General features: G+C 42.7%; 1 protein-coding gene across 1 annotated transcript; it reads left to right on the top strand.

Moving 5' to 3' along the window:
• The first annotated feature begins 1,268 nt into the window (after positions 1-1,268).
• On the top strand, positions 1,269-24,728 carry TWSG1 (twisted gastrulation BMP signaling modulator 1). The gene is made up of 5 exons (XM_015619760.1): positions 1,269-1,466; positions 3,469-3,634; positions 10,647-10,746; positions 14,414-14,680; positions 22,210-24,728. The coding sequence occupies exons 2-5, from the start codon at positions 3,512-3,514 to the stop codon at positions 22,389-22,391; spliced, it is 672 nt and encodes a 223-aa protein (XP_015475246.1). The 5' UTR covers positions 1,269-1,466; positions 3,469-3,511; the 3' UTR covers positions 22,392-24,728.
• The last annotated feature ends 489 nt before the right edge of the window (positions 24,729-25,217 follow it).

Here is a 25,217-nt window from a genome sequence, read left to right as displayed (position 1 = left end):
GATAAAGCTGCAAGGTGTTAACTAGTAAATGGGTACAAGTTACTTCTATCAGATACTACTAGAGTAGTAAAAATATGACTGGAAGTGGCAAAAATCAGAGATAGGAGTAATTAAGGGGATAGCAAAAAGAACAGAGAAAAATCTGGGTTGCAGAAGTCTTGGCTGTGTTAGAAAAGAAGTGTGTGACAAAAGTACTTGGGATGCAGGAGACAAGAAAAATATTTTGGCAGTATCTTTGGACATCTGAAGACAGATGTTTCTTAGCATTAGCCTGTGTCTTCTTTATAAAGGTAAAACGATTTCCCAGTATCAGGGTCTGTGCAACAGAGTTTTTACAATTGCAACTTCTTAGGAAGTTTTATTGCTCCAAGTGTTTCAATCCCATAGATAATGATCTCTTGGCGTCTCTGATTTGAATCCAGGATTTGTTTTGTTTTGTTTTTTCTTTCTTTTTTTCTTTTTTTTTTTTTTTCCCCGAGTTTACTCTGTGGGATGATACCTCATGTGTTGTTTAAGGACACCGGGCTGTGGGTTTCCCTCACCAGAGTGGCGGGAGCTGGGGAGAAGAGATGACACGAAATACGGTAGTAACTCGTTGGCGCGGTGACCCTGTTTCCCTCGCCAGGGTCTGACTGCCTCCTGGGAAGCCCGAGAGCTACTCTGAGTCTCTGGCTGCCCATCCAGGGTCCTCTTGAGTTTTTCTTCGTCACGAAACGTGTTGCCTTGGTCCCTTGGAGCTTGGCACGTGGGAGGAGAAAGCCGCCTCCCAGACGTGTTCTAGAGATCCTGGGAAAGATGTCCGGAAGCCCAGGGTCTCTTCCCAATGCGGGCGGCCCCTGCCCTCTCCCGGGCACCTGCACCTTCTCAGCCTTCGGGGAAGTTCATCGCGGTCCCCGCTGGCGCTTCCAGCGGCGCTGCCCCCGGTTCTTTTTCTCCTGCCACCCTCCGGCGTGGGAGCGCTGCCCCGGGCGCACTCTGCTCCCCGCAGCGCCGCTCGGCGCGACCCCCGCGCCCCGCTCCTCCGGCCCCGGCTTCCCCGGGCTGCCTTTCTTGCCCAAGAACCCCCGAGTTTCTCACTCGGGTAGCGGGGCAATGTTCCCTCGTCCTCCCCTGAAGAAGCCCCTCCGGATGCAGCGGCCTGGCCGTGCCCCAGGTGCCGTCCCGCTAGGCGCGGTCCGGCGGCAGCTCCCACCGACCGGCCCCTGCCTCCGCCTCCTCCTTCTCCTCCTTCTCCCGCCCCGCTCCGCGCAGCCGCGCCCGCCGGGGCGGAGGGTCCCGGGGGGAGGGTCCCGGCGCCTGACGGTGCCCCGAGGCGGGGCGATGATGCGAGGCCGCCGCCTCCGCGCTGCCTGAGGCCGAGGGGGGAGCAGTGGGACGAGGCGCGGGGTTGCTGCCGCCGCCGTCGCCGCCTCCGGAGCAGCGAGAGCCGCCTGCGGAGCGCGGGGTGCCCGGCCCGGGGCCGCCCGGTGAGCGCCGCCGGGGGAGTGGGCGGGGGGCGCTCAGGGATGGAGCCGGTGGCTGGGGAGGAGGAGGTGGAGAAGGCGGCGGAGCCGTGGCTGCTTCTTTGTGGCAGGAAAGTTTCGGTGCGGCTCGGCGCGGCCGCCCCTCTGCCTGCGTGCCTGCCGGAGAAGACCCGTTCCCCGTGCGGGGCCCCGCCTGCCCCGGGCCACTTCGGTGGTGGGGGGTGTTCTCCCACATCTCCCTCCCTGTCACCGGCCTCCCAGCCCCTGGCAGTGCCATCTTTGGGGCCCGGGCCTCTCGGGAACTGCGGCGGGGACGGGGAGCCGAGTGCGGGTCGATCGGCCAGAGGGATTTTTTGGGGTGTTTTCCGCCCCGGGGGCGATCCGGGCGGAGAGGGGGAGCGATGCTGAGCCGGTGCCGCCGGGGTGGGCTGCGGGAGAGGCGGGGCGGCGGGCGGGGGTCCTGCTCCGGGGGGGCGCCACGCCGGATAAAAGTCTGGGAAAGCAGCGGTCGGTCGGTGACTCGGAACCGGAGCGGCGAGGGGAGGCCGGGCAAGGGGCACCCGGACCCCGGTGCGCATCCGAGGGGTGCTCGTGGAGCCGGCATCGCTCGGGCCCCGCTGCTCGGGACCCTTTATGTAACGCAGCCCCGCGCCCCAGCCGTGCCGGGAGCACGCCTGGATCGCTCCCCTCGCCAGGCAGCGTGCTCGCCTCGGCTCCCGAGCCCGGGATGCGACGCCCGCCGGGTCCGGGCCGGCAGCTGTAGCCGCTGGAAGGAAGCGTCCTTGGCTCCGGATAGCAGAGAGGGAAAGCGGTGAGGGAAAAGATCCCGTGTTCTCCGTGCGTGCCCCCGGGTCTTGCAGGGGGGTCTCGCCAGCCCTGCTTGGTACGGATGGCGGCGTGCCCAGCACAGCGAGATTCAGAGGCATTTAACAACTATTGTACGAGCAGCTAATCGGACGCAGACTTTCAATGTCCAGATCGTGCCTTCTTTACGTGTTTTCTCATTGAGGGTGTTGGGTTTTGTAGTTCATAAAACAGAAAAACATCTCTAGATACCAAAAGAAGGCAATCCAGTGCTCCATTAGCATTCTTTCTTTCTTAGGAGAACAATACAGGCTCACTGTAAGCTTGCCCAAACATGGGCTGCCTTTTATTATATATTGGTACAGTGCCTGGTGCAATAGGTCCTCTTTCGGCTGGGTTCATATGCGAAGCACAAGTAAAAACTGAGTGGCACACTGCTAATCATGATATATTTGTCTCAAATACCACCTGCCGTCAGGCTGGGTTTTCACAAAGGGAAAAAGGTGGAATGCTTTGAACAAACCCGGTTCCTCTGTCTGTTTGATGTAGCAGATGCTTGTCGTCTCTGGTTGACCTTGGAAACTTGCTTGGCTCTTGAAAGTTACGTTGTTCAACGTGTCTGGTACTTTTTTTCTTTAATGTTGGTGTTTGTATATTTTTAAAAAAGAAGCTAACAACTTTGTGATTGGGTTGAAAGCTTGTGTGACGTCTAAGGGTCCATGGGGAAACAACTGCTTGTCTGCATTTAAAGATGACAGCGCCTTGTTGTAAAAGGTTGCTGTATGGCCTTGGTCCTACAGACCTGAGTATACCTTAGCCTGAGGAGATACTACATAAAACCCATCTGTCTACTTTGGGCATTTACAAAACTAGGTCTCCTTTGGTGGGTTTTCTCATCTGAGGCATTTTTTTATCATTGCTGCTTATAGGATGTCATATTTGATTTTGCAAACTTGAGATGGCTCACCTCAAGTTTATTGCCGCTTTAATCCCAAGGTGCAATAGCAGAAAGCTTTGTATAAACAAAGCTTTAGCTTTTTGTTAGCTGGAGGAGGAGGGGTTGGGTTTGTTGTTAACTGCAAGCCCAGTTTGAGTTTTTTTTTGAAATATGCATATTTATTGAAGGAATTGAAAGTGGGGGAATGGAATAGAATTTAACTTGTGTTCCAATAGCCTTTTCAGTCTCTGGTTCTTGTTTCAGTGCTGGTTGAAGTACTTGTGAAAATCGTTCAGCTGCAGGAAACATGAGGTCTCAGTACATCACAGCACCCACAGTCACTGTCCTTCTGTTCCTGCTGTGGATCCCATCATCAACAGGCTGCAACAAGGCTCTCTGTGCCAGCGACGTCAGCAAATGCCTGATACAGGTATGAGTCCTGTGTCCTCCATCTGCTTTTGAGTGTTCAAAAAACAGTCCTGAAACTGCATCCTGAAAAGATACAAATTACTGCTATTTTATGTTAAATAGTGTCTCTTCAAAGAGGTTGGTCTGGCCTCCTACCTATATAAGTGCAGATCAACAACCATTTTATAGACAGAGAATACCAAGTACTTGTTTATATGGACATGTTTCTTCTTTTTTTAATTGAAACTTTTTCAAGCCAAGGATTACGTTCTGTCTGAGATGTTCCCCTTGACCTTCAATTTGTCCAGTTCCTTAAATCTCAAGCAGAGGGTCAGGAGTTGACACCTGATGCTCTCCATAGCATCAGGTTTGTACAGTGAATTAAAAGATGCCTAAAAATCAACCCAAATACTTGTGAGCTGAACTGGTAGGAAATAGATGTTAAGTTCAGATGCTGCTTTTCACACACTGCCTGTCTGTACAGAGGAAGAAAACAGAGACCAGGTTGCTCTTCTTAGAGCAGAAGTTAAGAGATGTGGTGTGCAGCAGAACAAAAGGGCCTTCTTAGCAAAATGACAAGCAGTTCTGGTAGCTACCAAGTATTTTTTTAGCAATGGTAAACAGAGCATGCTTCTTGACTCCAGACTCAAAAAGGAGGCTTCATGTGGTCAGCTGCAACTTCTTTAAAAACAACTGTTTCCTATTGCCTCTTTGTAGATTGGAAATGCAATAACAGAGAACACCAAAATCATATGGCAGTAACATGCAAGTGCACTTACTGTAAATGCGTGATCGCAGCCTGAAAAGAGATGCAGAGGTATCCTCAAGCATTTCCACGTTTACTTCATTTCACTGACTTCTGTTTAAAATTTGTCTGGGTTACAAATAAAAACACTTGCCAGATTCATAAATCCATCCTGTGGAATGAAGGCTGACAGTAGGCTGAACCATCTTCTTTCTGGGTTCTGCACTGTCTTTGCTTTAAATATAAATAAAAAGGAAATTGCTGCTTCTTCCAGCCCCACCACGGTCTGTGGAGCTGTTAAATAGAGGAGCAAGAATGAGACTTCTGATTTTTACCTTTTCAAACAGAACTCCAGTGGTTTTGCTGGCATGTTAGACATTGTGCACTGCGACAAACTGATGCATTTATAAACCCTTCCTCTTGCATTTTTAAAAATCAGCTCTAGGATTGAAACCTGTAAGAAGTAACTGCTAATTGTGGCACTGGAAGTACATTGCACTTAAATAGCAAATCCAGTGGTACAGATTTGTTGATTCAGGGGGAAGTTGTTGGTCAAGGTGCTGGATTTCAGCCCTGGAAGCTGTTGGTCTGCTGCTTGTTTTTCTGTAAGCAAAGGGAAGAACAGGGAAGATGTGTCTCCTTTTGTGGTGCCACTGATGGAGTCCACCATCTATGAAAGAACAGATATCTCCTCCTTGAGTAATCATCTCTTATCGAGTCAAGCTTGAGACAGCAAGCATTTAAACTTTATTTTTATGAGCTAGTCTGAGTAGAGCACAGCCCAGGAGGGGTGGAGTTAATGTTACTGGAGTCCTTACTCAGCTGGCAATAAATGGCTGAGGTTCAGCAGTGCATGGAAATGGCTCATACAGCTGTGCTTTCCTTGGATTATGTTGGCATCTCTGTAGCAACACAGCACTGTACATGCAGAGAACCAACTGAACTGCTTTACTCGTGGTAGGTGTGCTCTCTCTTACTTTGTACAGGTGATGCAGAGCCCCTTTTTAAAGCATTTCCCTAAAATCAAAATCACATGCAGTTCTCTGAGACCCTAAAGTAGCCTAGGCAGTGTGAGTTGTGTGCAGTTGCAGGGGAATTACACTGTTTCCACCATCTGGCTGCTGTCTTCCTGCACACAGGCCTGACTTACCAGTCAGTATTCATTCTTTATAGAAGAACAGATCAGGTCAGACTAGTCTGATTGTGGATAGGAAGTATCCTAAAGCTTTGACTTAAAGCAATTGTCATCTTTCTTCTTGGTTTTGTTTTTGGGTTTTTTGGGTTTTTTTTGTTTTGTTTTAAAACTTCAGTGCTGTTGTGGCAGAAGTGTTGCACTGGTATATGAAATGCATGTTCTTTCCTGGATAGGAATGCAAATAGAGTATATCCATGTACTTTTTTCCCCTCTAAACTCTTCTGGAGGAATCTGAACTTAAAAATAAAATGCCACATTGAGGGAGGTTGCTTGACTATTGCATGACATTTTTCCCTCACTGACTTTTATTGCTGTTCAAGTTCGGCAAAATCCGTATCTTGAAACCAAGATAATGTCACTTGGAGACAAGTGGGGGAGCAAACAGATTGTGAATGTTTTCCATCTGCATCTGTGTGCAGAGAGCGAGGCTGCCTGTCCTGGAGACAGAGAGACAAGAGACCTGCTCTCTCAAAAAACATACAGTTAACATAAATATTTTAGCCAGCATGGCAAAAAGTCAGTACAGTCATTATTGCCACTCGTTAGGAGCTGGTCTGCTTAAGGGTGGTCCCTACATAAATATTTATTTTGTTAGATCCAGACCAGTGCATGAGATCAACAACTTGCATGGATTCAGCTTTCCCTTTGCATCTTGGGCTCTAGTTTCATTGGTGCTCCTCTTTTTTCCATAAGCAAAGGCCTGTAAGAAAATAGCTTGAGGCATCTCTCTGCTTAAGCTCAGCCTTTGCTAAGAAACTTTGTGGCTTCCTGTAGTTGTTGATAGAGTTGTGGGTAAGACTTGGGAGTGTAGAGAGTGAGTCCACAAAATCAGTTCCCATCAAGGCTCTGGCCTTCCCACATCCCTGGGACCGGGGAATTGGAGTGCAGGAGTGACTGTTGCCCAGGTGGAGCCCTGGGCGCACACGGAGCGTGTGCTGCCGTGTTTATTGCAGCACATCTGCTGTTGACTTGGCCGCGTGGGTTGTTTTGATGTTTCCATGTGTGGCGGAGATGAAAAGGCCAGTTACGCTCGCTGGGCGGAGGGGAGGTGCATATTGTGTCCTTGCAACATGGAGGAAATCCTTGAAGGCAGAAACCTCGGGGATGAGATGTTCCCACAATTGTTCACAGCAAAGGGGTTTGAGGCGAGTCCCAGGTTGGCTCTTGAGGTGCAGAGCTCCCTGCAGGAGTCAGGCTCGGGTGGAATGTCGGTGTTGGGCTGGAAGCTGAGCTTTGCTGCCTCATCTGCAACAGTGCTTTAAACTGTTGCTGTGCATAGGAAACAAATGGTGTTATGATTCAAGCATGGTTTTACAGTCCTTCTAAAGAGAGGTTGTTTTATGGAGAAAACAGGATTTTCTCTCCCGAACTCTACAGACCTTCAGCCACCTCAGCTGGTGTGGTACTGCTCTAAATTAAAAACTCTTTTCATCTGTCTTTTTTGCCTCCTGTTAATCCTGTGTACAAACTTGTCAGCCTGAAAGGGTTTCCAAGACATTTTAGCCCTGTGGTATGAAATAAACGCCACTCCTTAACTTCAGGGCTTCAGCATCTAAAAATTACTTCCAGTGTGTGTTTTGTAGCTGCAGTATGTAACCCAGTTGGGTTAACAAAACAGTTCTGGTTGGTTCACTTCCAGGAGATTTTCTGTTATTAAACTGTTCTAGGAAAAAAAGCTTTCTTTCACTCCCCCTTCCAGTTTGCAGAGAGGTTTCCAATGTCTCCAGGTCCTGCTTCTCCCTGCACCAAGAAAATACTCTCTGGAATTTCAAGAAAGCATTGAAAAAAACTTGGGTGTTAAGCATCTTCTAAAAATTTTTCTTTGTTCTCTGGAGCAGGAGTACCTTTATTGTACAAACATGCCTACTTCCTACTTAATACTGTATTTTTAAACTGTGAGGCTTGTTTCTTGCCTAGCAAAATACATTCTCCAATGCACCTTTGGTAGTTCAGCTTGGGAAGTTGCCAAGCTGTCTTATGAGTAATATTTTCTTCCACTGACGCCTCACCACCCCCAGCTATCAACAAGGAACATTCCTTATTCTGCCTTGCTTCACCCACGTCTCATGTAAGCATTCTTTTAAAAAGATGTATCCTGTACCAGTATCCAGTGTGGATGAGTCAGGCAGGAGGACTCAAAACTGGTTAAGGAAACCATGGATGTGCAAACAGATATGTAGAAAAACATGCAGTTATTGCCCCAAAGTGGCAGAAGACTAATTAATTAGGTTGTTCTTTCCTCCTTCCTCTCCCTCCAGCTGTAAAATAAAGAAATAATAATAAAAAAATAATCAACCAAACAAAAATCCCCAAACAGCAACAACAACAACAAAAACCCTTAAATATTGCATTGCTCATAAGCCCTTCCTGTAAAAACAAATTTATTACAATAATAGTAGGTAATCCTGCTGTCTCCAAGTCAGTACTTACACACATGGATGCTAAGCAGAATTTTTTATTATCAGGTTGTAAGTGCAGAATTTAAGATTACATTTAATTCTCTGAGAATATTCTTCCATAAAACTGAAACAACTATAGTTTTGTGAACTTTCTGGCTTCTATTCATGCATTACATTTAAAAGTTTAGTGAGAATTGCCTCCTCCCACATGCTGGCCAGTTGGTGTCTTTAAAATGTAAAAGTTGTTTGTCTGGTTTTACTGTTGAAGAATAAATAGGATATTTTTAATGCTAATACATGTTAGTATTATTCTCTGGCCAAAGTAACAGTACTTGTGGTTATTTTTAAAGTTGTTTTATTCAGGCTTTTTTATTCTAATGGCTGACAAAATCTGTGTATCAAATGGTAAAATAAATATTTTATAAATGCATCATTAATTCACATAAATCATCTTTCTAAGTTTGTGGTGTCTCCTCTTGTGGAAAAATGTACATATTTTGTTAATTGGCCTGTTTCTCATCTTTTACTTGGAAACAGTACAGTTCGTGTGGGAACAGTGATAGGTGCCATTCATAAATTTTGAGGATGAAAAAGTAATAAATCTCAGTAGTTTTTTACTCTGTAAGTAAAAATTCAATACTTATTAGGGCTGCCTATTGCAGAAATGTGTGTGGAGCAAGGGTTCACTCTCCATCAGTCAGTGGGGCAAAAGGGTCACAATCAGGGTTTCTCATCATTAAGTATCACAAGCAATAGCTGGTGAATTTTGTTTCTTTGCTGGATTCAAGACAACTTGTGATCTGGGATGAAGGGAATGTGAAAATAAGGAATCAGTGGATTTATACTTCATTAGTACATTGTAGCTTGTCTGCAGCACATTCTAGGGCTTGTTCAGTTTTAGTCCAGGCCTGGGAGCCTTGCAGCTCCATTTGCTGTATTCTGGAGACCTGTCCCCAGGCAGGCTTAGCTCTGGCCTCCCCCCCCTGAAGTGCACTCCTTGGTTTTCTGTGAATTAACATGAGCGAGGGGTGGCCACTGTGCAGCTCAACAGGCTGTGGATATCTGCAGTTGCCAGTTTTGCAGAGTAAAGGAAGACCAGGGGTCATACATCATCAGGTGCAAAACTGCCTTGCCTTGCCTTGCAGATGTGCTCCTGACATTTGGTATAAAAATGCCTCCTTTCTCCCCTACCTTCTGCTACTTAACAATAGCAAGCAAAGAATTATTTAAAAAGTGGAATTTTCCCCCCTGAGATTCTTCCCAAGGTGCTTCAGAAAGAAACCTCATTTTGCAGGCAACACTGGTGCCTGGCTGTAAGGAGAGGTGCCCCTGACCCAGTTGGGGTGGAACCCAGGGTGGAGACTCCAGGATAGGAGAATTTCAAACTAAACCACCTCCTGCCCTCCCCTTCTGTCTGTGAGCATCTCCTGCAGTGTGTCCCTCCTCTGCCTCTGGATAATGGGATCAAGGAGTGGGGATGGGCATAATCTTCTCCCTGGCCTGGTGTGTAACAGATTTGCCAATGACCCTTCCAGTAAAGCCAGGGGTGGAAAGATCCCATGGTCAGTGTTTCCAGTAACGGGATTTTGTTTTCTCCCCAGTTGTGTGTAATGTGATAGTTAGACAGACGTCATCAAAACCTAATTCTTAGACAGGACAACCAAAGGGACTTCTTGGCTTGTCTGGGTTTTGCGCTATGATGTAATTGAAGGCTGTGAATTATTGTCAAGTAGCCACAGTCTTTTGGCCAAACCGGAATTACTAGTATGGATTTGAGTTAGAGGGAAGGAGACCGCCTGGTTTTTAGATTTTCTTCATCCATGTAGGCTTTTTCCATGCTTTGAGGTCCACAAGAGTGTGTCTCGAGCAGGACTGCTAAACCAGTGTTTTTGAGTTTAAGTAGTACAAAGAGAAATATTTATGCTTCCACTCCTTTTCCATCTTTTTAGGTTATTAATGGTTAAAGAAAAAATACATGTGTAGGTCATTTCACTTTCTAGAGGCTCTAGAAGTCTTGTAGGTATCCCAAGGTGTCAGTTTGGAGGGACAAAGCATATGGTTGTTTTCATAATAGTGAAAATGAATCATCTAGATGTGGGGTGGGGAGAAATCTGGTCACTAATGTTGTAAATGGAGAGCAATGTGTGACAGGTCTTTGGAGATGCAGAAAATCCTGTGGTCAGATGACTTAAATGGGTAAGTTCCTTTTAGAATCCAGGGATAGGTGTGATGGTAGACATCATGCATGTCTTGAGTGGGCACATGTGGCTTATAGGAGCTTTCTTTTTTAGCTAAATTATAATGTACAGTCACTATTTATATATAAAGAAGCATCCTTCTCCAAGCTTCCTGTTGTGATGGGAAAAACATTCAAAGAACTTTTTAGATTTAGGCATGCACAGAAGTGCACACACTTTTCCCATGAATAGGGTTTTTTTGTCTTTTAAATGCTTGCTTCAGATTTCTCTTCAGAATGTCACCTTTAAGGAAAAAAAAAATGCAAACTTGCAAAAGATCCTTTTGTAAACTTGGATTGGTTTTTGGCTGGAGTTGTTTCACCATTTACTCACTGTATTAGTGTACTAAGCTTTTTTAATGCCTTAATTTCAGTTGTGGCTTGAGGAAAAATCACTCTGCTGTGTAGTTATTTTACATCTGGGATTGCTGCAGTGTAATGAGTGTCTGTTGATTCCAGGAGCTGTGTCAGTGCCGCCCTGGGGAAGGGAACTGTTCCTGCTGTAAGGAGTGCATGCTCTGCCTGGGCACACTTTGGGATGAGTGCTGTGACTGTGTTGGTAAGTTTGCATTTTGGAGGGGGGACTTCACACTTTTTTTATATTGCTTTCTCCTGCCACATGCTCAGCTCTTAGTCTTAAAATAGAAGTAAAACACTGGGACAGAATCTGTGCTTTAAGCATGTTACAGCTCATTGTGTGGGTACGGAATAAATTACTGTGGAGACCCAAACATCTGAAGGCTGTGTCTGCTCTATGGAGCTGGGGGTGGCAGTAGTCCAGGTATTGCTTGTTAAATGTCATCATAGCTGATTACTAACTTTGTCTCCCAAACATAAAACTCCTGTTGGAATTGTCATCTTGAGGAAACTCCATAGCACCTGCTTTGTGGGGTTGGATGCTCTGTGAATGTTTCTACCTGTAAAGGATGCATTGACAGGTACAGCACTGAGACACCTTTAGGACAGAGTTGGGACTACTAGTAAATATGTATGGCCTAGTGTTTCCACTGTTCTTTTATTTACAAAAAGAGCTCTTTATGAAGGGTAAGAAAGAAGCAGACAAGGTCTTACTATAGGACTAGATGGCAGTCTTAAAAAGGACACATTGCTGCTGACAGGTGGTAATCAGAGTTCCCAGATCTTTGCAAGTGCTGTCCCTGCTTAAGGAGGTTGCATTCTATTCTGTTTCTTGTTTAATATGTAAAAAAAGTTTTGTCTTCCTGTGGTTGTTGTAAGTCTCCCTGTGCTTCCAAAATCTTGGCTTCCATGAAAGGGATGCATCTTGAATGTTGTACCTGTTCTCAGCTTTTCTAGATCAGTTTTCTCTGAATCCATGAAAATGATTAGTGTCAAAATACCCATTTTCAGTGCAGGTTACTTCCCTAGTTTAGAACCATTATCTGCTGTAGAAAGTAAGGCATAGTGTACTGATCTCTTGGGAGAGGAAGAACCTACCTCTTGGGATTGTGAAGTCCACACATGAGCTTCTTTTCATAAATCTGCAGGTGACTCACTGTTCTGCAGCTCTTTCCCATAGTGTTTTCCAGGAGAGGAGTTAACAAGGTTTCAGGTTCAGTTTCCCAGTACCGAGTAAATTAACACTGCTCCTGATAGTGAAGTGTTAATTCTTCTTTGGGTGCCTCAGAGCTTTTTTGATTCTATGACATGGTCCTATTCTTCTTCTCTTCAGGGTAGGAGCATCTTTGCTGTAGCATTATTCAAATGAGGAAACAGGAATACATGCCATACCTGACTCCCTAGTCACAGGTCTTTGCTGATACCTGAGCTGATATTTAAGTTTCTTTATAAGCTGACCGTGTCTAATGTAAAAGCAGATAGATTGTTGTGTCTTACAGATCACGTCTGCCTTGAGGTCAGGAATTACCTCCAATCCTCCACTAACTGTACTGGTGCTCTGTGTTTTGTGTATGTTCTCTCCCTTCTCTGACAGGGAAAAACATGCTGGAGGAGGGAGAGCAGCAGCAAGTCACCCTTTCCCTTTGAGTTAAGCTCTTCTAGTCCCTTGTGTAAAACTTGTCTGCTTCCAGCATTTTAATAGCCCATTTCTGCATCTTCTCATCCATTCCAAAGCAGTAGTGTAGACATGTTTGATCCTTACAGGCTGCTCATAAGTTAAACTTTTTAATTTTCTTTTTAACCAAAGCTGCTATTTTATAATATTTACTATATAAAAATATAATTATAATTCAAATGCTTTTAAAAACACTAAGAGTGACGGATCTTTGTGGATAAGCATTTACCCATTAAACCATAACCAATGACTTTTTGGTACCATCTTAAGGTAGTATTTTCATACTATATTGATATGCACACAAACTTGTATACATTCTGCAGGATTTTGGTAAACAATCTTGATGTTATTTTTTTTCCTCTTGTGTGTCCTTTTTATCAGCAAAATTATTTTCTGAATCCTACCTGGCAGAGGTCTGGTATGACAGGTCTAGAAAGGCCCACTGGTTTCTGTTTCACAACCTTAATACAATGACATCAAATAAAGCATATATCCCTTGATGTATCTGTACAAAACTCTTACCTGGTTTGATATCCTCCTAACTGATTTTCATGTGGGCATCCTTTATGGCAATTGTATGGTTAATACAGTGCTTGTTAAAGTATTGTTAATATTAGTGCTTATTAAAAGGTGGTAAGGAAGGGATAGGAATTTTTTATTAAAGCAGTGAGTCTAGAAAGGTCCATGAAGAACAAACCTAATTGAGAGGAGTAGGAAAACAATCATTTACAGTAGGATGTTTGTGTAAGTGGAATTATTTTTTAGTATGACCTGAGGTTGTTTGGAAAAGAGGCTTATTTTTTTCCTACTCTGTACTTGGCTCACCTTTTTATAGGAGCAGACTGCTGTGGAGCATTCCTATTACCAAATGCTAGTAATGCTAACCACTTGCCTAAGATTTGCTAGATCTCATGCTAATCACCATGGACAAACTTCCCTCTGCTTTGTTCACTATGGAAATCCATCTACTTAGGTTGAGAAGATTATGGGTTTGTGTAAGGCTCTAGTTAAACACAATTATTTGTGAAACCTGAGTCCTAGTGGATCTATGGAGCAAGAGATACTTCTCTGTGAGGCAGGTAGACTTTGAACATTCATATCTCATATCACTTTTATACTTCAGAAATTGGTGTGCTTTGCAGCTGTAGCTGTCTAAACCTGTGTCTGTGAAACTACCTGAAATTATATCCAGATGTACATGAGGAAAATGGATTTGCCTGTCTCTTGACAGGTGACTTCTTACAGTTTTTTATGGCTCCTGAGTTTAAAAGTTACCTAGTTACCAAGTTACCTATGCAGATACAAATTTTATTTTTAATCTTGTTTTTTTTCCACAGAATGGACTTAAATTGAGATGCCCTTCAGTTTTATTGTTAGTAATAAATGTTAGTGTTTAAATGGTTAACGAAAAACTGTCTCCGTCATCGCATATCAAAAACATTTTGTAGGAGTTGGCAAAGTGAAAAAAGATTACAAGGTTTAAAAAAAGATACTGCAGAAGACGTTGAAAAATAAGGAAGAAGTAACCTAGAAATGAGTATTTTGCCTGTTGTGGCCCTTCCAGCTAAGTAGCAAAATGAGGTTCATCTTGGCTGTCTCTACACAAGTAAAGTAATTCAGACTCATGCTCTGTCCTGATAGTGATCTTTGCATCTCTGGCAGCTGACTAAAAAGATCTAGTGCACTGCTGCAGCAGATGAGATGAAATACTTGAATTGTGATCAAAAGCTTCACGTACCTCAGACTTATCAAGATACTCCCTTTTTTCAGTCCTAACCTTGCATTCCAGGTTTATGCTCCTATCAATTATACTGTGCTTTGTCTCTTCTCCCAGGGAAAACAAACCTTCCACTGAACCCTCCATTTTCTAAGCTGTAATGCTAACACTGAAAGGGAAACAAAATTCTGTTTAGATGAGGTTTTTCTTTTCACAAGTCACAGGTGTGTTTTGTAGAAATCTGAGCAATCTGAAACCTGCTGTTATAGAAAGCTTGTCCTGCTGTTTTTGATAGCATTTCTGCTACTGGGCTGAGAGTGGGATAGATATGAAAGAATTCTCTTGTGCTCTTTTCAGAAAAAAAAACAAAAAAAACCAAAAAAACCCCAGCAATTTTAATTCTCTTAATATTTCTGCCTGTTCCAAGAAGAAGAGCTTGTGGGGTTCTGTGTAATTTATTGTTTTCTTCCTCTGCAGGTATGTGCAATCCTCGCAATTACAGTGACACACCTCCAACATCCAAGAGCACTGTTGAGGAGTTGCATGAACCAATTCCTTCCCTTTTCCGGGCACTGACAGAAGGGGATACTCAACTGAACTGGAATATTGTTTCCTTCCCTGTGGCAGAAGAACTATCACACCATGAGAACCTCGTCTCCTTTTTAGAAACAGTGAACCAGCCACAGCATCAGAATGTCTCTATTCCAAACAACAATGTCCACACACCTTACTCTAGTGACAAAGGTAATGAGTGTAGTGTATAAATCCCTAGCATCTCCTCTCTTCCAGGAGCCTTCTCAGTGCATATCCTATGCTTCTCTGTGTGCTCGCTTCTTCTTTTCCCATAAGAATGTATGAAAAGTTCAGCCTAATTTTGAGCATGACATAACAGAAGGAGTGAGGCAAAGGTGTTGAGGAATTTGGAAGATGGTGTTAAGATGACTGATGCTCTTAGGAGACACTGAACCATGTGAGTTTATCTCTATAATTACTCCTGTGGCATAAGGCAGTTAGTTCGTGTTAGTTCATGTGCACTAGCCCAGTGTGTTCTCTGATCTAGAAACTGTTACCTGTAGTTTAGGAGACAGGGCAGACCAGAAACTGAATCCAAATCATGTATCAATGCAGACATAGGCAACTGAAACATGGTTTAAGAGGTCTGAGAAAACCATGTGCCATAAGCACTTCTATCTGGAGCTGTTGTTTATTTCTTTCATCTGAGCTGGCATAACTCAAAATCTTTAGAAGGACATTTTGTATGAAATCCAGGATTAATAGTAAACCTAAGCAAGATTAGAAGGATTGATGAAGGAAGGATATGTGACAGACTATCTTCAAAATAAGTAACTTGGTGGTAGGGGTTTAGCTTACAGAGTCATTCCTCCTATTTTATATGAAGATTTTTATATTCTTACCTTCAGTTTAGAGGACAGACTTCAGAATACTGTTTGCTGTGGCTGGGTGGGGGGGAAGATGAGAAGTCTAAGGTAGTGTCGACAGTGGTGTTAAAAAAATACTCCCTGTTTCTTGGTTTCCATACTAAACCTGAAACACTTTTCCCTGCAAATCATTACGTCAGACTTTAAAGAATCTCACAAACAGTTCATAGTGAAATTGCTGCTTAATAGGGGAAAAAGAGCATCTGATTTATTTTATTAGTGCAATTAATGCTTTGCTTCCTTCCCAACATTCCCAACTTCAGATATTCGTAACCCCATATGTTGCTGTTGTGATGGCCCTTTTATCTTATCAATAAAAGATACCCTAATTGATGGACACGCTGCTTTTCCGTACCAGTGTGAACCATTGACCTACTTGTGTTTCTGAGTAGGACTGCTGCTGATTAAATGGAACCATAATGGCAACTTTTCTAATTTCCTTTGGCTAAGGCACATTAGAAAAATAAATTAATTCCAGAACTAGGAAACCAGATGGGCAGAAAGCATCTCATTCATGTGTCTTTGATGTTATTAAAATGCTTGCTTGCTGTTATGAGAATAATCTACAAAACCATGTAAAATGGAAAGCCACAAAAAGCCCTGTGTGCAAACACTACAGTACTTACAGTTATAAATTAAACTCAGGGAAAAAAATAATGTTTGAATATATCCCACTGTACTTAGGTACTGCAACCCAATTGACTGCTCCCTGACAATCCTTTTCTGCCATACCAACAGGATGGGCTAATGATAGTTTTGGATTAAACTTGGAATTTGAATTGCATCTCAAGGGCGTGGAGCAGTTTGGAGTTCAACAACACAGACAAATACATAACACTGCCATTTTTTCTTAGTCAAAAGTCTCCTTCATTTCTTTTACTAGGAACATATTAGAGATTAGGTTGAGAGAGCTCTTACTGGAATGATGACAGTCCAAAACCAACAGTTATATTTGGAAATAGTTACCAAATGCCACTGGCTTTCAGGCCTTAGCAGAAACTTAAAACAGAAATAAATGTCAGAGCTGTTCTTGTAATCATTGGCTATGCCTTCTCCATCTGAGTGACCAGTAAAGAACTGGAAAAGAGAAAATTTCCACATCCTGTTCCTATACTTTTTAAGTATCTAAATACACAAGCCTGCTGAAAAGTCTCTTTTCTTGGTCACAGTGTAGATAACTTTGGAGTGCTCTGCTTTCTCAAAAGTCATATGAAATTTTGCTTATAAAAATGATTTAAGCATTGAGAACAGAGGAGGTGGAAAGAAAATTAGCATCTAGCCTTGATTTTTATCATTGATATTTATTATGGTGGAAGCAGGACAGCTGGGGAACAGTGTTGGATGTTGTGTGAGCCATGGGGTAGCATTGTTTCTAATACTGATTTGCTGAGTTCACTGGGGAAGCCATAATCAAAAGGTGGAGGGGTAGTAGGTTGGGACTGAAGAGCCTCATGAGCATGGGCACAGTGAGGTTAGCTGAGGAAGTTCCTGGAGCCCCATGGCTTCTGCCCATGCAAAGTTCAGTCACATAATCGTGTCACTGCTTTAACAAGCTGACAAGTGTTCGAACCACTGGAAGAGAGGGAGGGTCTGTGAACATGTATGTGTGTGCTCAGTGGCAGTAAAGCATAGCCTGCAGTGGAGGAAACAGACCATGGCTTTACCCTTCTCCCCAAAAATGCTGCTAGGCTTGTGGGCAGGTCTTGCAAATGGAGATACCCTTAAGCAGTTGTCTTCAGGGCTGTGACAATCAGGGATTTGAAAGAATATTCCTGTGAGTGGGAACACAGATGCCTTATGTTCTCTTCACAGTGCTGTGCCTCCTCCATTTTGTGGTTCTTCTGTGGCTCCTTGCATGCTTCCCTCCAGCATGGTGTGCTGGCAGCAGCCGATGGCATGGCCCGGAAAGGGAGAGGGGCTAATGAGAGGCAGATTTTTTAGGGGGACAGTAAATGTGTTTTTGCTGTCTTCTGGAATACATTCCAAAATTTGGAAAGGCTCTGCTTACAAATATCCCTTGTCACATAGTGTAACACAGCTCTGATTTTAGCTTTACTGCGCATTCTCACAGGGATCACTGTAAAGCTGGCCCAGGATGCCAGACTTGCTTGATGCAGTTCTGGGTGAGTGCCAGGAAAAGCAGCACCAGCCACGGGAAGCACGAGCTTTGTGCCTGAGTGGCATGGAGCCACCACCAGGGAGAGCGGCTGTGGACCTGGGAGGAGGTGGGGTGCGGTGGGATATAAAGCATTCCTTTCTCCCCCCCCAGCCTACTCTGAACCCAGCCACCAGACCCTGAACTTCCCCGTTATTTTCCTAATGAGTGTCTTCCCTTTCCTCCTGTGAACTGATTTGTAATGCTGCCAAAGTTATGCAGGCGCTGCTGGAGCTGCTGTAGTTCTTTGTATCAGTTGTTTCTGGCACTTGAGCCTCTGCTTCAGAGAGGATTGTGATGGTTATTAATCTGGAGCTACATTTGTAGTTCATTGTCTTTGCTTTACTTCTAGCTGATACCCTCAGAGCTTTGAATTGTGAGTTCAGAGGTTTAAATAAGCTTAGTTGTTGCAGATGATGACAGGATGTTGGTGAGAGGGAGAGGGGAACTAGATATTTTTTTGGCAATTGATAAAACAAAATCTGTGTAGTTAAGGGTTTCTGACTTACACTGCTTGGTGACACAGGGGATGGTGTCTGCTCTGCAATTCTGCTCCCCTCCGGTGCAACAGGGAGAGGAGAGCTAGAATTCCAGTGAAGAGACATCTACCTCTGTAGGTAGTCTAGGAAGAGCTTTTTTTAAAAAAGTTTCTTTTTATAAATTGACATAAAATTGACTTGTCTGAAAGTAGTAGATTATGTAAACTGATTGTTCGCAATCAGTTGCAGGTTAATCTCCTTGTTCTTGTTTTCCTCTCTTGGCACTATTGCACTAGACTAGTGTTTTTTCTAGTGGAAGATGTAACCCTGCCAACAGAAGAGGGGTTGGAGCTAGATGATCTTTAAGGTCCCTTCCAACCCAGGCCGTTTTATGATAAAAAGGTATGATTGCTGGATGGATAGTTATCTTTTTAAAGAGCTTTTAGAGCTACCAATAAACTGGCCAGCAGACAGCTGAATTTACATAGCACATTTAACTTCAAAGATCCCACACAGCAAATTATCATTAAGTGCGTTCTCTGAGTTATTAAATTCTTCTATATTACACCATTATAGATTTATAGCAAGGCCTGTAATTTCTTTTCTTCATTTTTAATTTTAATTTGGTTGTTGTTTCTACTACACAGCCTTCACTGAGTATGAAGTGTGAGGGGGAAAAAGGTGAGAAATTAATGTTCTGGTGAAAAGTTTACTGCTGCATCCTTCTCCCTCCCTGCATCTGCTGTCTGTGGTCCTTAGTGTGCGAAAATTGGCAAAATGCAAATGAGAAAGCTGTTACTGCACTAAGTAATATTGTTTTTATCTACATGGAGGGAGCCAAGTGGTGACTCTGTAATTAGGTTTGTGAAACAATGTAAGTACTCTCCCAGATCCCGGCTGAGCCTGTAGGTATTTTTTTCCACGTGTGTAATTCTGCAGTCTATAGAGCAAGATTTAATGCTTGAGGGGAGGAACTTTCAGTAACTCAGCCTCTACATGAGCACAGAAGCATTGCTGAGGAGGGGACCAGGAGTGCCCTGTGACAAACAGAGTGCACCCTGGACAATCTGGCTCGTTCAGACCTGGCAAGTCTTTCAGTGAGCAAGAAGTCAGAAACAATTTGGGAACATATACCTGGAGCATGTCCTCCAGCTGCTTACAAGAGCTACTTGGGACCAGATGGATCTACTGCTGGCTCTGGCCTGCCACATGCAGTCTGCTCTATCCCCTTTGCAACATTCTTGTACTCATCCTCAAGAACCTAATCCTCTTGACTTGTGTGCAGGTGGAAAAAGACTTTCTTCTCCAATCCCAACTCGGTCAAGATGAATGTCCTTGGTTGTTGCTGCCACCAATATAAGGTTGGATTTTGGCTTTGATCCTGGGATCAAAGTGATTCAGGAGACCAGTCTCACAGGAGCTGACTGATACCACCTAGTTTTGCCAGAGTTATAGGCCAGGTGCTGCTGCTCCTCTGGCCTCATTTACCCGGAGAGGTGTCTCCCTGTTCAGTGTCATTGATCTTTACATCCTAGAATCACAGGCTCTCCTTCCACAGGAAGTTTATTTCATTTCTGGAGGGTCTTTGCCAGGACTTGTGAAGCAGTACTAACACTGCTGAGGCTGTCAGAGATGGGGTTAACATGAAGGTGAGCAGGTGATACAGAAGGGACTGGGCATTCTCTGGTGTGAAGACAGCCTGTAAGTGCTGGGACCAGTTAGAACACCTCAGAGTGTGCACAGTTTTCCTGACAACTTCCCTGGCCTGCCTTAGGCTTTCCTTTGTGTGTTGCAAGTTGGAGTACCTTGATCAGCAGATAGCAAGCCCTTCTGGCAACCCCTTGGATGGTTGCTTCCTTTAAAGAGCTGTTCCTCTGCAATCTGGCAATAGCCATGAATCGGTTTGCCTTCTGAGGCTTATCCAGACACTAAGTCAGTCGGCTGGAGATGGCATCCCAAAAGGTGAATTTGCAGGAAGAAATCTTTTAGATTAGCCAGGATTCCCTGTTTCCAGGCAGAGGCTCTGTGCCTTCAGCTGACACCTTCTAAGACTACGTATGGAATTTAAGATCAAACTTAATGTAGTAACATTTCAGTAGAAAACTATTAAAAAGGTGTCAAAGACTGACTAGAGATTAAGCAGAAGGATATAAAGAGTACAAGTAATGTGCAACAGAGGCTTCTATAAGGTTCTTGTGCTTCAAACACCAGCACTGACTTGGATGACTGATGGGACATGAGAATACTGCCTGGAGACTTGCTTCTACTTCCTCATCCCTACCCTTCCACTAAAAACTTCCTGTAAGGAGTGAATGGAGCAGATACCTGCGACCACCTGGGCCTTCTGGGAATGGATGATGTGTGCTTTTTCTTGCGACTATGGCAATCTGAGCTTTTTGTCACTGGTGATGAAATGTTGCCAAGTCCTTGTGTATTCCCCATAAAAGTTGGAGCTGCTGTCTGGCCTCTGAATGCCTTCTTGCCTTTGAGGCTATGGTAGCTGCATCTCCCTAGTACTTTTCAGCTTTGGCTGAGCACCTTAGGTGTATACTATCACTCTTTGCACATGGTACCAGAGGATATACTTCTTTTCAGGTCTTTCCTCTTCCTCTCTGTGAATCAAACATCCTTACTGAAGCTGTAGATATGTTGGTTGTTTTCAGGTAGAGGTTTTGTTCTCTGAGAACTCATTCCTCTGGTTGCTGTGCCTCAGGATATATTATAAGGGCTTATAGAAATAGAAGTGCCAAGAATGGGATGGGACTTACACAGCCACAGTGCACTTTGGTAATGTTCCTGGCAGTACTTCAGGTACTGCAAGATTTTTTTTGACAACTGCAGGTTTACTTGCAGCACAGCTTTTCTGGGAGCAGAAACTGCTTCAGCTCTGGTTCTTCCTCTCCTCCCCAAGATTCCTATCGCACTGTATACGGTGTGTCTTCATGTACATCAGTTTGGAGCCTGACCAAGGCAGTGTTGCTTTCAGTGGGCTGGCAGCACATCCTCTGACCTTCTTGCAGCTGTTTTGGTAGCAGCAAAACAATTTGACAGTGGTTAAAATTGGTCATTAAAAAAAAACAAGCCAAATACACTTGTCTTGATTTACTATTTAAATTTGGATTACTTTTTTCTAATCCACATTGGAATGTAGATCAGTGGGTTTCTCCTAGGTGCACCATGAGCAGTAACAGACTAGAAAGCCCTTTTGACATCTCCTGCTCACAAGCTGATCATCTGATGTGCATGAGAGAGACATTCCTGTTTGCAGACAGCTGCCAGTTGTGCTTTCCCCAGAGCATGCTCTGGGAAAATCTTATGTAATCACAGTCCTTTGGGGGATGAACAAAGTTTTATGGTATAATCACCTGGTCAGTACAGACAAAAGATGGTGGAATTTGCCAGCTTGGAGAATTGGAAGTGGACTGGAGGGGTGCAGGGGAATTGTTTTATTTTATAGCTGTGGTGAATATCTTAGCTCCATTTTGATGTTGCAACACCAAACTTCATGGCATTTCAAGTTATTGCATGGGTGTTACAAGCACGAAGTCAACACTTAGGCAGAAGGGATTTCTTAAGATTAGTAGTGAAGCTGGTGGTGTTGCTAAAAAAAAAGGGAAAAGGAATAAAAAAGTGTGCAGTTTTGTGCTGATGAAAAAGGATTCTCTAGGTCTGTGATTTAATCTGGCTGAAGAGTTTTTGAAAAAGAGAGGGGGGAGAAAGAAACATTTACGTCCAAATAAGTGGGTTTTGAAGTTTTTTAATGTAATTTCTCTAAAACTGAAGTTTTTTGTAGCATATTATGTACATGTGTGTACATAATATGTACAATATGTAGCCTATTACCTTCAGAGGATACATTCTTGATTGTAATTTTTACATAGCTCATCCTTACTCTTATTGGCTGTCATAACTGGGGGACAAAACTCAAAAACATTCTTGCCTGTGAATATAGAAGTAAATTAATCCAGTAGATCAGACAGTAGGTTGAGATGTAGATGCTGAACATTTGAAGTTGATCAATTTTACCTTATCTCTCTGCCTTGCCTCTCTGCTTTTACTGCCACCTTTTTTTCCTTATGCCTCACAGTCCTGTTTGTTTGCAATCATACTTCTAAACCTGTTCATTTAATTAATTTCTAGCTAAACTTTAAAAACACTTTAAGACCTTTTAAACCAAATTTTTTTCCCCTCTTGGTTTAGAACACATGTGTACTGTGGTGTATTTTGATGACTGCATGTCAATACATCAGTGCAAGATCTCTTGCGAGTCCATGGGAGCTTCCAAATACCGATGGTTTCACAACGCCTGCTGTGAGTGTATTGGGCCAGAATGCATCGACTACGGCAGTAAAACTGTCAAATGTATGAACTGCATGTTCTGAAGCAGGAAAATTGTAATATAGCAATACTGAGGCCAAAGTAATCTCTCTCGGTTAAAGAGACGGGGATTGCAAATACTGCGTTTTGGTGGAGTGCCTGCTGGTTGCAATTAAATGTCCCTGGTTGAAAAGAGGATGTATAAAATCAAAGAACTTATTTTTCTTTTTTTCTTTTTTCTTTTTTTTTAATTCATGTAAGCAAGGCTAACTAGTAGATGTTTAAACACTATGTTTTAAACTTATTTTTCTTTATTTTTGCTCAAATGGTACAGTCATGCTCATCATTGCTGTTCTGATTGTTTTCCTTTGATTTGAAATTATTGGCTATACTGGTTTTCAGAAGATAGTACTCTATCGTGTAGTTTAGACTAGGGAAACTTCTAGAATATGGTAATGAGATTTCCATTATCTAAATTCAACAAATAAATAAATGGCTGCTAGGTTGGAGGGAGAGTGGATGTTGTTTAGGGGCTGGGTTTTTGGGATTTAGCTTCTGGTTTTGTTTTTTAACTTTATTACCTTCCAGTTTTTGAGGTTAGCTTTTTATTGTGGAATGGTACTTGGAGAAAAATAAAAATTCATGCTTCCTCTGCAAGTTCAAAGTATGGGCTGTCATGGATAAAATCCTAACTTCTAAGAAGGGCTGCCCAACAAAAACACCATGTATGGGACACTTTTCCTCCAAGTTCCATTTGCCCTTCTCTCTTTTCATTGGGGCCTATGATGCATAATTTATGTGTTACACAAAATAATCTTTTCAGTCTTCTCTTAGATCCCAAAATAAAGCTATTAAGTGCAGTTGCATTTCCCACCTTTTGCATTGTTCTTTAGGGTTGTTACACCCTGAACATTTAGTCCAGTAAAGGAAACATGAAACACTATGATGGATTTAATGCCTAAAGGAACAAAGAATGAAATGACAGGAACAAGCAAGTGGTACAGGTCTACCAGCTGAGCAGCTGGCAGCAAGCATGCTCCCATTTAGTAATTTCCTGTGAATATTTATTCCAAAACATTTTTATTATTATTAAATTTATTTTTTCCCCCCCATAAATTTTTTGTCTACGAAGAAGGGAATATGTGTCTGCAAAGGCAAAGTTAAAGTGTTCTGTGTTTAGAACATTGTCCATTTTTCTAAGTAAGAGTTTTTATATGTTGACAGTTACATAGCAGTTACTATGACCCATTTAAGGGCTCCACTGATAATGGTACTAAGTACAAGAATAAAGTGTATGAGTAGTTAATGATCAGCTTTTCGTATTTATAATAATGTGGGTTTTAATGCCTTGAATTTTTTTTTGCATATGTGCATATGCAAATACAAAAAAGAATTTGACAATTTTTCTCTCATTAACCTCAGTCTAGAGGGATTAAACTGTTTTCTAGTTACACCTGTCTATCTGTACCATGTACAAAAGAAAGCAGTCATATTACATTTATTTTGTTGAAAAATTTGCCTGAATGTTTTTTTAATTTTTTTCTCATTATACAGTTCTTTCAATAAGTTGGAATAATAATAATAATGATAATAATAAAAGAGAAATCTACTCATGTCAAATAATGTTACTTTCTTCAGTGTCTTTTTCAGCTCTAAAGATGTACTTGAAAGATGAATGTTACTGTTTTGAACTAGAGGATAATGGAATGTCTTCATACTTTAAACTTACAGTTAAGTGATAAAAGATCATAGACAAGAATAGAAAAACTTAGCTTATAATGGGGGAGTTGTTCATCCTGTATTTTACAATTCATGTTATATTTTCTTCTGCTAGATTTTCCTAAAAATGAACAGAGAAGAAGAATATGTTAGAGTAGCTGTGACTGTAGCTGGAGGGTGATGCATCAATGTTCCTGACTGAGACAGGAGACACGTAGCAATCAAGGAAGGAGGAGGTCAATAGCATGCTTCAGATTTTTGCAGTCTTAAATTATTGGAAATATGAGGCTAGCTCAGACTCTTCTTGGGGGAGGAGCAGGGCTAATGTTTCTGGTCAGGCACCTGCTGCCCCATGGATCTGTGACACTGTCTCCATTTACATCCTCAGAATTTTACTGTGAGGTCAAATTGAGGGGGGGTGGGAGGGATGGGGGAGTGGCCTTACAGGTGTCCAGGAAATGCTGTGGGGAGTGGCATATAAAAATGTAAACACAGTTGTCTGTAGTGGCCTGAGAGAAGGTAGTGCACACCTTCTGGGGCTTGCCTTACTTTTTGTAATTCTTGATGCTGTCTAGAGTTTGCTGAAAGTGTTGTGTGTTCACAAATGTCATGCAGCAACACCCAGTGTATTTTATGATGATGAGTGTTTTGAGAGGTATTTTAATAAAAAGATATTACTGGTTCTTGTGTTTTCTTTCTCAAGAGGTTCTCAGGGAAACGTTACCAGGGAGCATATAGCAAAGTTACTGATCTAGTTGAATAGAATAATACAGAGAATGAACTCTCCAGCAGTTTTTTTCCATTACTGTAAGTGTTGCTTTGAAGTATTTTTCTGTATATGAATGATTAATACTCTAATGTTCTTTCTAAAAAACCTAACCATTTTAGAAAGTTGTTCATTTAGTCTTATTAATTTTGCAGGAAAAATCATAATTTATTTTGGGGTCTCTTATTTCACCCTACATCTGAATAACCAGCAAACCATCACCTACATAAGAACATGTTTTTAAAACTTCTTTCAGTCAGGAATGTTCTCCAGGTAAAGCATTGGCCACTTTCATCACTGTCCTTTGAGGCAGAATTGTAAATCACTGCACATAAAGGGAAGCAAAGAGGTAATTCATATAGTAAGAAATTATACAAATCCCTAGTGTATTTGGGGTCGGTCTGAC

This window comes from Parus major, chromosome 2 (genome assembly GCF_001522545.3).
Source record: "Parus major isolate Abel chromosome 2, Parus_major1.1, whole genome shotgun sequence".
Classification (NCBI taxonomy): domain Eukaryota; kingdom Metazoa; phylum Chordata; class Aves; order Passeriformes; family Paridae; genus Parus; species Parus major.
Note: the sequence above shows the minus strand (reverse complement) of the source record. Positions and strands in the feature narration are given on the sequence as shown.